Raw genomic sequence first — 15,139 nt, 5'->3', positions numbered from 1 at the left:
TGGCCAGGGAGTGCAGTGGAGGATGGCCCAGGTGCTTGGGCCCTGCACCCCATGGGAGACCAGGAAAAGCACCTGGCTCCTGGCTCCTGCCATCAGATCAGCGCGGTGCGCCGGCTGCAGCGGCGGCCATTGGAGGGTGAACCAACGGCAAAGGAAGACCTTTCTCTCTGTCTCTCTCTCTCACTGTCCACTCTGCCTGTCAAAAAAAATAAAAAAAAAAAAAATAAATAAAAAATAAAATAAATAAATAAATAAATAAATAAATAAATAAAAAAGATTCTGGTTCAATGTGCTTCACATCAATTTTCTCTCCTCCAAGCTGTCACCCTACACAGTCCTTGGTCTTTCCTGCCAAAGCCCGCAAACCCCCACATTCCGGGCTGACAATACTGGTCATCTCAGCGGCTCTGACTGTATGCAGGCAACACCTGAGTGTTGCCCTCCACAGAAGCAGAGAATTTAAAAACTCCAGGGCAGGCGCCGTGGCTCACTTGCTTAATCCTCCACCTGTGGCACCGCCATCCCATATGGGCCCTGGTTCTAGTCCCGGTTGCTCCTCTTCAGAGTCCAGCTCTCTGCTGTGGCCCAGGAAGGCAGTGGAGGATGGCCCAAGTGCTTGGGTGCAGGGGGGCCAGAAGGAAGCACCTGGCTCTTGGCTTCGGATCAGCGCAGTGCCAGCCATAGAGGCCATTTGGGGGGTGAACCAACGGAACAAAGACCTTTCTCTCTGTCTCTCTCTCTAACTCTGTCTGCCAAAAAAAAAAAAAAAAAAAAAAAGAATTTAAAAACTCCAGACAGGGGGTTAAACTACCCCAGTTCTAAATCCCCTCTTGGATACCAGCACAGAGGAGGAAAGTGCTGAGCCAGCAAGTGGAAGGCAGGCAGAAGTGCAGCAACCACCACGCTGATGTCAATGGCTTAAAACCTCACTCCTGAGCTCGCATCCACCACACTCGGCCAGCAAGGGGCTGGCTGTCTATGCATACATAGTCCCAGGAGAACAACACAGCCCTTGTTCACTGGTCTATGCTGAAACCCTGCGCAGGACCACAAAAGAAGAACTCTATTACAGAGTAGAGGCCACAGAAAACAGAAATATCCAGATAGGAGCCTGGTCAGGGGGAAGCAGCTCGGGTTCCCCACGCCTAGGGGATCCTGGACACCCACGGACAGCTCCGTGCAGCCAGCAAATGGCCAGGGAAGCTCGGGAGGACCAGGGAGCAGACAGCAGCCTGTAACCTGCTCTAACAGGGGAAGTGCGGGGCAGGACCGTACAGTCTGGTAGTGAGGCCCAATGACCCCAGCCTGCATGCCTGGTTGGGCCCCTGGGGCTGACACAGCAACCTCTAAGCCCTAACCCCGAGCTCCACAGGGCGGAAATCTCATTTCTCACCGCAGGGCTCACGCCCAGCAGATGCTCCCTAAGCATGCTATGTGATAGGAACACAAATATACAACTAATGTTCTGGAAGGAGAAAGGGCAGCTCAGGGGAGGGCTCTCCCAGGGAGGGAAGACAACCCAGCCTTCAGAAGATCCTTTTATTAAAATGGGGTGACATCAATAAGGGGACAGTACAAAAAAAAGTTTGGTCCATGAAAAAAAAAAAAATCACAATTCAGTTAATAAAAACAGTTATCTTCAACAGGGACACAGGGCAGGAGTGCTGAACTTCCTTCCCGTGGGTCCAGCCAGGAGCTGGGCCAGGGCTCAGCGGCTCCAAAGCTGTCCAGTGTCACTGCGGGGAGAGCCTTTCGAGGGAGGAAGGGAGGTGAGGGTGGGGGTGGGGGTGGGGATTCAGCTGTCCCCAGTGCAGGACGGGCAGGGACAAGGGGCTGGGGATGTGCTCGCAGGAGCCTGAGGAGGGGGTGGGGAAGCAGAGGCTTTGTCAGTTCTGTGGGTGTCAAGCCCATGCTGAACGGAATCCCCCTCGGTGCCCAGCTGTCTCCCACCCAGCTGTATTGAGTCTGCGAGCCTGGGATATGCTAACTCGGGGGTGATACAACCTGGAAGAAGAATCCGAGGCTCCCCTGGGCAAGATGCAAAAATCATCTCAGCTCCAAGCGGGGCCCACGGTCACAAGGTCCTGTAGCTACCTGAGGGGGTCTGAAGCTTTGGGGGCAGGGGTCGGGGGGCAGAAGAGTCACAAACCCAACTCGGAGCCACGCTCCAGCCCTAGGCGCTTTCACTCCTCAGTGCCCTAGAAGCCACCAGTGGGTGTCAACTGGGCAGACAAGGGACAGGAAGACGGGACAGCCCAGGGCTCTTACCCGTTTGATTTCAGGCCTGTTTCTTCATTAAGGGATGGGGGGGCGGGGTGGAGTGAATGAGTCACCCCTCCTAGCCGCAGCAGCAAGGACAGCCCCTGCTGGCGAGCACAGCACCCCAGACTGGACCCCTGGGGCTCGCACAGGGAAAAGGCAAGACCCCCAGACAAACGCCCTGGGTTGGGGCAGGCGTGGGGGTGTCCCCAAAAGGGCAGCCGAGAGGGTGTGCGGGGAGGGAGCCACAGTTTCAGAGCAAACCCCAATACTGACGCGCACCCTCTGCGGGCTAAGGGAAGCACTGAAGCAGCGGCCGAGCCAGCGCGCTGGGCACTGCCCAGGCGCCCAGGGAGCCCCACGGCCGGGGCTCCTGTAGTGCTATGGGCAAGTGAGGGGAGAGTTTGCTCCAAACCTGTGGAGGGAGGGGGCAGGGTTAGGAAACTGGAGTCTGATCAGTCAAGGTCAACTAGCTTATAGAGTGCCCTCAGGCCTGAGTCTGGGAGAGGGGGCGCTGCCCCCGCTCCTGGGTCTCTGAGGGGCGGGATCAGTGTACGCGGCTGGTCCCCTTGCAGACCACCAGTCCATTCAGAGCACTGATTACCACTACAGGTTCTCTAACACTATCTAGAGGTCCTGCGTAGACCAGGGGAGGGGAGAGGCACACGGGAAGTCTGTGGGGTGGGGAGAGACGGGGCGCGAGAAGAGGGTAACAGGTGTCTTGTGAGACAGCAACGCGACCGACACCCTCTTAGTTCTGGTGTTGTCCTTGAGCCAACAGCATCCCCTGGAAGGCCCCAAGCAGACCAAGGCAGGTGCTATGAGGCAGGCAGCACGGGGCCCAGATAAAGAACAGGTGCAGCCGAATCGGGCTGTGGGAGAGGCCCTATGTATTTCGGATTCCCAGGGCTTGCTCTAATTCTTGTCGTCTCTGCTGCACCTGAGGAGAAAACGGCGGAGGGAGTGGAAGATGAGACAACCAGAGGCTGGAACCTAACACCACTGACCCCAGCGGGACTGCAAGTCCCGCCGCCCAGCGCAGCCCAGGGCACCCACCTTGGAGTAGAAGTAGCGGCACACGGCCTCCTGAGCCCAGGGCTGGAAGTAGAACTCGGCTCGGCGCTCCTCCTCCGGGTTACCCACCACGTCGGTCATGGTCTGGGAGGGACCGGGGGAGAGAAGACACTGACTGCCTTCCTTTACACTTGACAGCCCCCCTCCTCAGTCCCTGTGAGCGTGACCTCACAGTCAAGACAAAATGAGGCTGTCAGGGCAGACTCGAACCCAGGACAACTGCTTATCTTTAAAAAAGGGCAACGCTGGGCAGAGACAAATACCGAGGGACGTCGATGTGAAAACACACAAAGAACACCGCTTAGGAGCCAAGGGAAAGGCCAGGAGAGAGGCCTGGAACTCCACCTCCCTCAGTGCCCTCAGAGGGAACCCGGCTGCTAAGGCCTGGATTTCAGACGTCCAGCCTCTGGAAGTGTGAGTCAAACGTCTGCTCTTGAAGCAGTCAACCTTGCAGCAGTTGTCACGGCCGCCCCAGCAACCTAATACAACGGCCAAGGTCACCTTCTGCAGATCCACAGGTCACGGCTGGGGCCAGTGTGGTGGCACGGCGGGTTAAGCCACCGCTTGCGACACTGGCAGCCCACAGTGGGAAAGCAGCAGAGGATGGTTCAAGTGCTTGGGCCCCTGCCACTCATGTGCGAGACCTGGATGGAGCTCCTGGCTCCTGGCTTCGACCTTGCCCAGGCCCGGCCATTGCAGTCATTTGAGGAGTGAATCAGCGGATGGAAAAATCTCTGTCCATCTTGCCCTCTCTGTGAACTGCCTTTCAGATAAATAAATACATTTCTAGAAACAAGCAGAAAGCATGCCGTCTCATTCACAAACCTTCTCTGGCACCCCTTTTCCCCTTGTCCCATGAAGCCTTTATCAGGGACTCTGGCCTCATCCAAGCTCCCTTTTCCTCTCTCTTTTTTTTTTTTTTTTGACAGGCAGAGTGGACAGTGAGAGAGAGAGACAGAGAGAAAGGTCTTCCTTTGCCGTTGGTTCACCCTCCAATGGCCACCGCAGCCGGCGCACCGCGCTGATCCGATGGCAGGAGCCAGGTACTTATCCTGGTCTCCCATGGGGTGCAGGGCCCAAGTACTTGGGCCATCCTCCACTGCACTCCCTGGCCACAGCAGAGAGCTAGCCTGGAAGAGGGGCAACCGGGACAGAATCCGGCGCCCCGACCGGGACTAGAACCCGGTGTGCCAGCACCGCAAGGCGGAGGATTAGCCTTGTGAGCCGCGGCGCCAGCCCCTTTTCCTCTCAATCACCTTGCTGGTCCTGGTCAGTTCTAATAATGTCTTAACTTGGTTCCCTACTCTAATCACACTGGCCTGGTTTCTCCAGACTGACGGCTGCGCTGAAGGCAGAGCCAGGCCTTGCACCGCAAATCCCCGATGCCACAGAGCACGGACACTAAGTCAGCACCCGACAGCGTGCCTCTGCTTCCCCACTTCACTGTAACCTGGACCCTGGGGCGTGCTCAAGCAAACCTGGGTGCACTCTCTCTTCCCTGCCTGGCTCTTCCACCAGGTGCTCTGCCATAAAGCAGACGAGTGCCTCGCAGATCTGAGGCCCGCGGATCAGCCCCGGCTTCCTTACCTTGAGGTCTCGGCACTGGGACTGAAGCCAGTCATTGATGAAGCCCTGGGGGTCTCTGGCAAAGCTTAGCATGAACTCTCGCTGCGTCTTCAGCTGGTTGATGGTTTCTATCGTCTCATGGATCTGAAAGCGAGATGGAAGCTATACCAGTTTCAAGCTGGACAAACAGAATGAAGCGGCACCTGATGTCTCTGTGTGTCACTCCTGGCCTAGATCCAGCTCAGAGCCAGCGCCACTGCACAGGGTGCCAACTGCTCCGGCCTTGGGGCTCCCCAGCAGGTGATATGCACCTGTTTCTGTCTCTCTGTTTACCTCCTGTGAGAGAAGTTTCCATTCTCGACTCCTCAATACATACCATGGGCACAGCTGCAAAGAATACTTAATCCAAGCAGAAACAGGCGCCAAACAACTGTGAGGTGGAAAAGGAGGCGCGCAGGGCTGGCTCAGCAGGTGTCTGGTTCCCAGCTCTCTCCTTGTTCTGCACACTCTTCCTGGCAATGTCTGTCTTGTACGTCTTCTGTGTACACCGACAGGGGAACAGCTCCCCAGTCAGCAGTCCATTTCCTGAACGCCAAGCAGATTGGCTACTGTCTCGACATTGCAAGGCATCTGACGCTCACCACATCCAAAACGAAGTTCATGGCCCTCTCCCCGCACCTGCTTCTCCTCCTCTGCTCCCAGCATTGCCCATCACTGCCACCAGCCTGGGAGTCCTCTCAATGCCTCCCCCTCAGCACTCCACCCCTCACTCCCATCTAAACAGTGGCCAAATCCCTTGATTGCACTTGAGGCCCCGTCAAGCCTGTCGACCTGTTTCCAGCCTCACTGGGCACGCCTTATGTTGAAAGCCCCAATAGCTCACACACGGATTACTGTACCAGCCTCACTGGGGCTTCCGGCGGCTTCCAGATCTGCCCCTCTTTCTACTTCCTGCCAGTGATCGCTCCAGATGCAACAGCGCCCCCACCTCCACTGGGGATGCTCGCCCCAGCAGACTCCCGGCCTCCTGTCCAGGACGACGCGCAAACCAGTTCTCCCTGCACCAAAGCTTCATGATCAGGCTCCTGTTTCCCTGCCCAGCACCCTGTGCTGTGTCTAGAGCCCTAACAGCTTGTTCTTCTTGAACACGCCGGGCTCTCTCTCACTTCTGGAAGTCTACAGAGCCCACTCCATCTTTCTGGACTGCCCTCTGCCCCTAAGGTCCCCGGCCCTGCTACCCTTCCACCCCTGTGGGAACTTCCATGTGGTCGTTCAGGGTTTACTAGTGCATCAGCTCTCCCTGTTCTCCCCTGGATCCCCAGTGACTTCACTGTCCGGGACTCTGTCTACCGTTAGTAGGAGAATGGAGACAGCAGCGACAGCAGCAGGATTTCCCACTCTTGTTCTTACACGCCGGAAACACACTCATGTCTTTACATACACGATTTCATTGACTCCGAATGGCAACCTCCGAGGAACAGGTGTTAATGGTCCCCACTTCACAGATCAGAAAGACGGAGGCTTAATGCTATTAAAAGGGGCAGCCAGAGTCCAGAGGAGGGGATTCATGGGGAGGTTGACTCCAATCAGCACCAACCACGGCACCTGACAGACGCTGGCTGTCCACGTATTGGGGAACCCTCAAAAAGATCCCAGGAAACGCGCATGCAAAAGCACTCCGATGCATCTCCGAATTTCCTCACGTCACAACAGATCTACCTCTCAATTCCGTCCTTCATGAAGTGCCCTTTATTCAGAATGAATACCAAGCAGCAAAAGGTGGCCTGCTGGCGACAGCCACGCTATCTAGGCGGGGCCCCTACCTTGTTGTCCAGGGTCGCGATCTCCTGCTGGCTGGCAGTGGACAGCAGGAAAGAATTCATCTGAGTCTTCAAGGTGTCATCCACCTCCACGTCAATGTCGTAACAGGCTGTCTTCTTCTGATCATTCGGGTCAACACTGGGGAGGGAAGCAAACGGCCTGGTGAGGGGTTTGTCCCAAGATCTGACAACACAGCATCAGGGACAGGAAAAGGAGCCGACTCCAAAAGGGCCTGAGGACTTTCAGGTGTGACAGAACCTTCTCGCCTTTCATTGCAATGGCAGCTTCCCAGTGTACACAGGTGCCCAAAGTCTTCAAACTATACTTCAAATGGCTACAGTTTACGAAATATAAATTACTCCTCGACAGGGCTGGCTTTTTTACAAAGTCAAAGGTAAGGAACGGGTAGCTGGCACAGTGATTAAGACAACACTTGGGGGTGGCCAGTATTGTGGCACAACAGGTAAGGATGCTGCCCGCATCCCATAGGAGCGCTGGTTTGAGTCCCAGCTGTTCTGCTTCTGATCCAGTTCCCTGCTACTGCCTGGGAGAGCAGAAGATGGCCCAAGAACCTGGGCCCCGTACCACCCACGTGGGAGACCCGGAAGAAGCTCTTGGCTCCAGGCCTCAGACTGACCCAGTTCCAGCTGGCGAGGCCATTTGGGGAACGAACCAGCAGACGGAGACATCTCTCCCTCACTCCCTGTTCTCTGTAACTCCACCTTTGAAACAAACACAACTTTAAAAAAAAAAAAAAAAAAACCCTCTTATTTATTTTGAAAGTTAGAGTCACAGAGGGAGGGAGACAGAAAGAGACCTTTTATCAGCTGGCTCAGTCCTCAGATGACTGCAACAGCCAGCACTGGGCTAGGCTGGAGCCAGGAGCTTCACCTGGGTCTCCACATAGGTAGCAGGGGCCCAAACACTTGGGTCATCTTTCTCAGAACACTGGCAGGGAGCTGGATCGGAAGTGGGGCAGCCGGGACTCGAATCAGCGTCCATATGAGATGCTGGTGTCACAGGAGGTAGCTTTATCCACCTAGCCACAGCGCCAGCCCCAACCTTTGACGCTGAAAATAATGTGTACACACACACACATCCCTAACTTTAAGCACGGGAATACAGGACAGACCAGCTCCAGTGCCAACTTATAGGGTATAGGAACTGCTACCAGGTGAGTGATGGTTCAGGCCCCTGACTGGATAGAATCTGCAGCAAAGCGAGGAAGGCAAGACGATAACTACAGAGAGACGCTGTCTAACTACAGAGAGACGCTGTCTAACTACAGAGAAATGCTGCTCTGAGGAGGAAGTACTCTTCTTCACTCCGTATCTGCCTAGAAGTGCCTCGCTCTCTAACTTGGGAACAAGAAAAGTGAACAGAAGGGATGGAGTTCGAGCTCCAGCTGGAAGCCCTAGGACGGACCCAGGAGAAATGGCTGCTGATCCCTCCCATCAGCACTGAGCCAACAGATGCTGAGGTCCCCCGAAGGAGGGCTGGGGAAGGACCTGGCCCGTCACATCTGCTCGTTCCTGTGGCTTGAACATCCTCAACGTGGCTGGCTTCCAGCTACCACGATACAGCAGTGCTCAGGGAATCAGGAAGGGATGTGCACTAACACACCATCACACAGGACTCCTACCACAGACCCAACAGAGGCACACACACCCGAGAGCACAACACCAATAAAATATAGTCAATTAGGACGTGCAAGTTTGCAGTATACATTACCCTTGCTGTCAATGCGTTCAATTGTATTTATATAGCTTAATGTTAAACATCAGCTCTGTTTAACAAGCTGCCTTCAAAACCCCCAAACAGCTGACAGCTGGCCCATGCAGGCTGGTAGGACACCGCTTACCTAATGACATGGTTAATGATGATGGGCTCCGGTGGCATGAGCAAGGCGTGGAGCCGCTGAGGGATCTCTGAAAACTTCATACGCTGAGACTCAAAGATCTGTGGGATAGTGGAGAAGCTGCTAGAAGTTGGTTTTTTTTTTTTTTTTTTTTTTTTTGAAGATTTCTTTTATCTACTTGGAAGGCAGAGGCACAGAGAGGCAAGGTCTTTGTATCTGCTGGCTCAGCTCTGTCTGCAACGGCTGGGGGTGGGGCCAGGCCAAAGTCAGGAGAATGGAAATCCATCTGGGTCTCCCTTATGAGTACAGGGGCCAAGCACTTGGGCCATCTCCCGCTGCTTGCCCAGGCGCGTTAGCAGGAAGCTGGGTTGGAAGCAGAGCAGCTGAGATTGGAACTGGTACCCAGACGGAAATATGGGGTTGCAGGCAGCGCTTTAACGCACTGCGCTATGACACTGGCTGCAAAGTTGGCGTTTTAAGATTACTGAAAGCTCTGGTGAATCCTAGCAAGAGAACAGCTCCTCTCCTTACCTGCTGGAGGTACTTGTCACAGATGACAAACTCCCGCTCGTGCGGGTCCTGGAGCTTGTGTGTCTTGATATACTGCCACAGTGCCTGGATGATCACTGGACGGGTCTGGGTGTGGATGCCCAATAGCCGAGCCAGGCGAGGGTCCAATTTAAACTGGGGAGGCTGTGGAAAACCAGAGAGTAGAGAGAACAGAGCTGGTAACTCGGGCCTAGGTGCACCGTGTGGGGGAGGGGGCTCCCATGCACACACTTGGTGGCATGTCCAAGTATCTAACAGCCACGTGGTGCTCTCTCGCGCGGAGGAACCCGGAGACGACGACGCTAGTCCTGTACTAAAGTGCAAATGTTTTCACGCTCAAACTTAAGCCCTTCAAAGTCGGGGGCTCAGAGGATATGGCTGTGCAAGCCGGGGTCCCTCCCACCTCACAGGGTACCTGATAATCCAGCATCAGCAGAACCGTACACCGTACATTCACGTCGCCAGGCCGCTTCACCTGGAAGCCATCGGTCTCCTGGGTGGTGGCGGTCCTGTGCCACTACAGAGAGGAAGGTGTCAGGGGGTGCTCTCCCAGAGGAAGAGCTGGGAGGGGCGGGAGGGAAGAGCTGCTATAGTGACTGACGGCTCAACTCTGGCACTGAGGCTGCTGGAGAGGTGCATTTTTAAAAGTGCACACGGCTTTGGGACTACGACGTGCTCCTGTGCATACGTGGGTCACACCTCTAATTGGGACTCTTTGGGGTTGCGTGAAAAGTGGCCACAAGTGCCAGCGGCAATTTTAGGCACACAAAGTGGGCACCACAGACGTGAACAGTAACACAGCACCAGCTATTGTTCTCTCGGTACCTACTACGTGCCAGAGCAGTCTAAGGCATGGACCTGGATCACCTCGTTTCATTCCCCAACAGCCAGACAAGACATACCCACTCGACAGCCGAGAAAGCTAGTGCCCGGAAGAAGGAAAGGACCTTGCCTGGGTCAAACAGCACGTGACAGGGCTGCAGCCTGCGCTCTGTCTGGTTCCACAGCCACTACACTCTATGCTATAAAAGGACGTGTATTTACGAATCTCTACCGAGTCTACGACTTACTTCCCTCATTAGGTGCCAAAGACCTTCCCATGTCTCTTAGGGGCTGCGGCTACACTGGCAAAGAAAGGAGCAGGTTAGGTTCACTCGGCATGCTGGGCTCTCGTTCTGCCTTTAACTGCATCTCAAAGAATACTGTTAGGTTTGAGGGACACCGTGGCAATGCAATACGCCATTGTGAAAAAAGGGGGTTCTGGTGATTTTGTATGCAAATTTAATGAAGCAGGTACCAAAAGGGAGCCCCAGAACTACGATGGCAACCTCAGCAAGTTCGAGTACCCTCTCAGTCAGTCACTTTAAACGCAGCAACTGCTACGAGGGGAAAATTAAGAAGGGTGTATGGATTCACTACGACTCGCCATTGTCAGCAGGCAAGATGCAGAGAAGGCCTGGCCTGTAGGAGAGGCCTCCCCGTGAAAGGTGGGCCGGTAACGTGACAAGCGCACCTGGGTGCAAACTAAGACTGCTAGCGCCCCCTGGAGGCTACTGTGCAAACTGTAGCGGCGGTCCTGGCCACCTGGGGCAGCTCTCTCCTTTGCACCTTCTCCTCTCCAGGGACCTCAAGGTCTGGCTCCAGGTCACAGAAAGCAGGTGGAACCACTTACTTCTACCAGGTGGTTGTCTGGCCCATACAGATCTTTGTCCAGTTCGATCACCAAGGACTTGAAAAAGGAAGAGAACTTCCTCTTTTGTTTGGTGGCGTCATATTTGGACAAGGCTGACTGGAGAAAGAGAGGAAAAGCTGAAGTTAGAATAAAGGGCAGAAGAAGCTCCCCAAGACAAAGTCCTACCAAAAAGGAACCCACAACAACCGAAAAAAAAAAAAAAAAAAAACAACACACACAACTCAAAAATGTTTTCTGAGTATCTTAGGAGATGGGAAGGTAGGCATTCATGGGTATTACACCAGACATGGTAGCAACAGACACCCTGAAGCAACAGCCTGTCACACTGACTCACCCCTGGGGAAAGTTCAGACGAACCCCTGCACGTAGCACAGTGAGTAAGAACAGAGAAAAGCCCGACTTAGAGGGAAAGGGAATCAGCTGTATGTGGACACAATGACACCACCAGCAGCTGGGCTGGACCTACGTACACAAGACGGAGGCTCTAAGCCCTGACTCTCCATCGAAAGTGCATTCAAATTAGCTTGCCTGCGAGCAGCTAAAAATAGCCAGCCAGCAGCTCGGAGGGGAGTGAGAAGAAAGGTGAGCTTCTCCCAAGGAGCTGCTGGGGTGGGCGGTCTGGGGGCTGCTAGCTGATGCTCCCCGGGAAGCAACCGAGAGGCTGCCAGGGAAATCTACCCCGCGGGGTGTCTCCAATCAGAGTCGGGAAGATGGAGGGGGGCCACAGTGGGGATCAAGGACCTCGGGACTCAGAGGAAACATGGCTTCCAATGCTAAGTACAAAAAAAAAAAAACCCAAAAAACAAAAAACAAACCCACACAACAGAACCATCTGCAGATACTGCTAAATCCAACGGTCAGCAGCACCAGGAGGAAGGTAAACAACAAATCAGATCCCAGGACAATAAGGTTCTCCATTCGACCCCCGTGAGGGCCAGAGCTGTAGGAGCCAGATACAAAGAACCATTGTCTCTCAGCGCAGGGCACAGAGCGTCCCTCTCACAGGGGCTGTGAGCAGCAGCCGGGCGTCCTGCGACCAGAGAGCACTGCTCCGTTCCCAGCAACTCCCACCCTGGACGCCGACCACGGTGGACCTTGAACTCACGTCCTCCAGGAGCCGTCCTTCTACCCGAAGCTCCCAGGAAGCCACCGTGCCTTCCCCGTCCTCGGCATCTGACTTAGCCGGGTTGAAAGTGTTCGAAATGAAAATTCGCAGCTTCCGTTTTTGCTGAGGAAGGCAGGGACAGGAGTGATGGTGGGGCTTCAGTGGTTTGACGCTGAAGACAAGGGTCTCCCCGAACCCCAAGGCTAACTCCTCCACGTTCGCCGTCTCCCCAGCCGCTTGGGTACACGGAGGGAGACTCCATTTAGGAGGGGACTACAGGCCTCGGGCCTGACTACGTGTGTGCACACCGCATGCCAGGTGGACCAGAGTCAGGCAAAGTGGCAGGTTCCCAAGGTAGCAGAGCAGTTATAGCAAACACATGGACAGGGGGTATTTCTGGAACAAGACATCAGAAGCCCCTCCCCTTTGCTGTTCTGTTCTGGATCGCCTAATGTAATTCCCTGTTTGTAGGCGGAAGGGGGAGAGGCAATTTAAATGCCAAGGAGAACAGCGCTGCGTCCTTGGTTTCTCCTCCCGGGCCTGACGCAGGTTCCCGCGCCCTCTCTTGGCGCTCCGCCTGGCGCGTCTGTGTGTTACCTTGATGGGACGTTTCAAGGCCTCCTGGATATCCAGCCGTTTCCTCATGATGGTCTGGTCCAGCTTCCTTTCAAAAGCCAAGAGATCCATATAGGCCTGGGACTCTGGAACCAGCTCGCGGATCTTAGGAACAGAAAGGTGATCACTGGGGTCTGGCGCCTGAGGGCTAGCCTCCAACTCACCGCGCCCTCGAGAAGACCCACAGTTGGGGACTCACCCTCTGAGGTAGAATTTTGTCAGCCATCTTCTTTTTCTTTGCACTGGTGGGGATAAATACTGTTATCAGGTTGGACTAGAACTAGTCAGAACAGGAAGATAAGCTGTCAGCACCTCCATGTATGGTCAAGCGAGGGGACCACAAAGCTGCCCTCAAATAAGATAGCCCCCTGCCCCCAAAACCCCTACCCCCATAAGCCCAATGATGAGTGGCAGGTCACCACCTGCTGATGCAGTCCCCCTACCCCCCACCCTTCCTGGCTCAGGGGCTCCCACCACCTGTGTCCTCCCAGTCCCCCTCTCCCCCCCCAGGGGTGGGGGGGCGGCTTACTTGTGGTTTCGGTTTTGGACCGCCTGCTGTTGGGCCTGCTGGATCTGCTGAGGCGCAGGCCTCTTGCGGGACTGGTCCATCCCTGACTGGGCCAGGCCAGGTCGGACTGAAGGAGTCCCCCCATAGCCAGGGGGTCCCATGGAAGGTCCCTGAGGTGTCATTCGGCTGCCTGGCAGCATGCCTGGTCTCTACAGAGGGGAGAGGACCCAGACATGTTCCAGAGGCCCGCACCGCGAGAGGGCAAGCTTGGGGCGCCTGAGTTCTCGGAATGAAACCAGGCTAGGGGGTTCAAGGACAATGAGAGGAGAGCCCTTGGCCTCTTGGAAATATGGGTAATTGGGGCTCCCTCCGTTCCACGAGTGCTTCCGTGGAAACACAGGGCCCAAAGGCTTAGAGGCAGCCGGACTGAGCCCACTCAGATTCTCCCCGGTCCACTTTGGATCTGACCCATGGCCATCTCCGCTGGTCCTGCACTTACTCGGCTAGCTTTGAAGCTGACCTCAATCTACACCGCCCAGCCCTCCGACACCCATCCCCGGCTGTACACCGACTCCCCTCGGAAACAATACCCCTAGGAGCAGGTGGAGATCTAAGTGCCTCCCCCGCCCGCCCGGCCCCGGCCCGGGCCCCGGCCCCTGCCCAAACCCCTCCCAGGGGAGTCCCTCCCACTTCTACCCCTCCCCTGTCACTCCCAGGCCCCCGCTCGGCCCCGCCCCCGGCCCGCGCGCCCCTCCTCCTGCCCCACTCACCGGATAGGCCGCTCCTGGCATCGGGGAGCGGTACAGCCCTTGACCCGGCGCCGGGCCCATTCGCACGGGAGGCCCCGGGGTTCCACCCGGGCCCAGGGCAGCCGCCGCGCCCGCCCCGCCTGAGGCTCCGGCGCCGCCGCTCGGAGCCACAGATTGGAAACCCGCCCGGGCAGCCATCTTCCCGGAGCCGCCGCGGCAGCTGCACAAAGAACCGGAACCGGAACTCCCCCCGCCCCCCGCGTGCGCCCCCCGAGCGCCCGCCTGTCCGCTGCCTGCCTGCCTGCCCGGCAGGCACGGGCAGCTCAGGGCAGCGAGACTTGTGGGCTAGAGGGGGGCGACTAGCGGAAAAGGAGTGCAGGCCACGCCCTCCCGCCTTCAGGGTCCGGAGCGAAGACCATAGAGAGGAGCTGTGGGGTAGAGAGGCCCCGCGAGCGGGCGCCGCCAGCCGACGGGAGGCCGACAGGGCCCTGGGAAGAGGGGGACCGCAGCCCAGCCCCAATCCTGCCTCCAGCCGCTGATGCAGGATTTGGAGTTAACTGCCTGGTCTCCAAAGAGCTTTGCATGCTTTTCTCTTCGTCTCTTACTGCTCTAACCCCGAGGAGCTGAAGAGGAGAACGCATTATTTTCACTTTATAAATGGGAAAGTCGAATTCGAAGACGGTAAACGACTTCGCAAAGGTTAATCAGCAAGTTAGCAGGCGGGCCAGATCCTAGAATCCAGGCTCGGAGCCCGGCACTCAGAGAAAGTCCCACAATAACCACTAAACGCGGGAACTTCCACCCAGTCCTGGAGCGGACTTGCAGCCTAACCTTCTTCCAGATGTTGAGTTGCCGCTTCAACTTGAATCTGCACCCTGCCCTTCTCCAAAGAATCCGCTGTGCTGGGAGTTGTTTGGGGTCTTCGTTACCTTTGACCCCTCCCTCTGAAACCATTCCTGTTGTGAGGTCAGCCTTTCCTATCCCAGGAGGACCCGGGCCACCCTGTTCAAACCTCCTCTTTCCTCTTCCCCGGATTGTGCGAGCCCCCCCCCTCCCCCCAAGGCTAGCCAAGCTCTGGGCAGTTAGCGGGAATACTAGATACTTTCCAAAGAAGAGAACAACACTGAAGCGAAGACGGTTAAAACCCAGTTTATTAGACCAGTGGCATGCGTCACGCAGAGTCCTGCCTGCTGTTCCCCAATCCACTGCACAATTCTTGGCTTTGCTCCCGCACCCCTCTCGGGGAGGTCTGATCTCTAAGGAACTCCTGGGGAACCCAGGAATTCCCAAGAGCCCTAGCCTCTTCAGCTCCAGGCGGGTGCACACAGGGCACCTGCCCACG

General features: G+C 56.0%; 1 protein-coding gene across 1 annotated transcript; it reads right to left on the bottom strand.

Annotated features, from left to right (window-relative positions):
- Positions 1–1,525: 1,525 nt before the first annotated feature.
- On the bottom strand, positions 1,526–14,916 carry SMARCD1 (SWI/SNF related BAF chromatin remodeling complex subunit D1). The gene is made up of 13 exons (XM_008256439.5): positions 13,819–14,916; positions 13,070–13,257; positions 12,740–12,782; positions 12,523–12,645; positions 11,926–12,048; positions 10,800–10,916; positions 9,543–9,644; positions 9,110–9,271; positions 8,582–8,679; positions 6,723–6,858; positions 4,921–5,043; positions 3,316–3,417; positions 1,526–3,199 (listed from the first exon to the last, which is right to left on the bottom strand). Exons 1-13 carry the CDS (start codon positions 13,993–13,995, stop codon positions 3,146–3,148), a joined length of 1,548 nt encoding a protein of 515 aa, XP_008254661.1. The 5' UTR covers positions 13,996–14,916; the 3' UTR covers positions 1,526–3,145.
- Between the last annotated feature and the right edge of the window lie 223 nt (positions 14,917–15,139).

The sequence above is a fragment of the Oryctolagus cuniculus genome, chromosome 11 (assembly GCF_051225735.1).
Source record: "Oryctolagus cuniculus isolate XC-2025 breed Fujian yellow rabbit chromosome 11, ASM5122573v1, whole genome shotgun sequence".
In the NCBI taxonomy this organism is placed as follows: Eukaryota; Metazoa; Chordata; class Mammalia; order Lagomorpha; family Leporidae; genus Oryctolagus; species Oryctolagus cuniculus.
The sequence above is the reverse complement of the archived record's forward strand: the minus strand, read 5'-3'. Positions and strand labels throughout refer to the sequence as shown.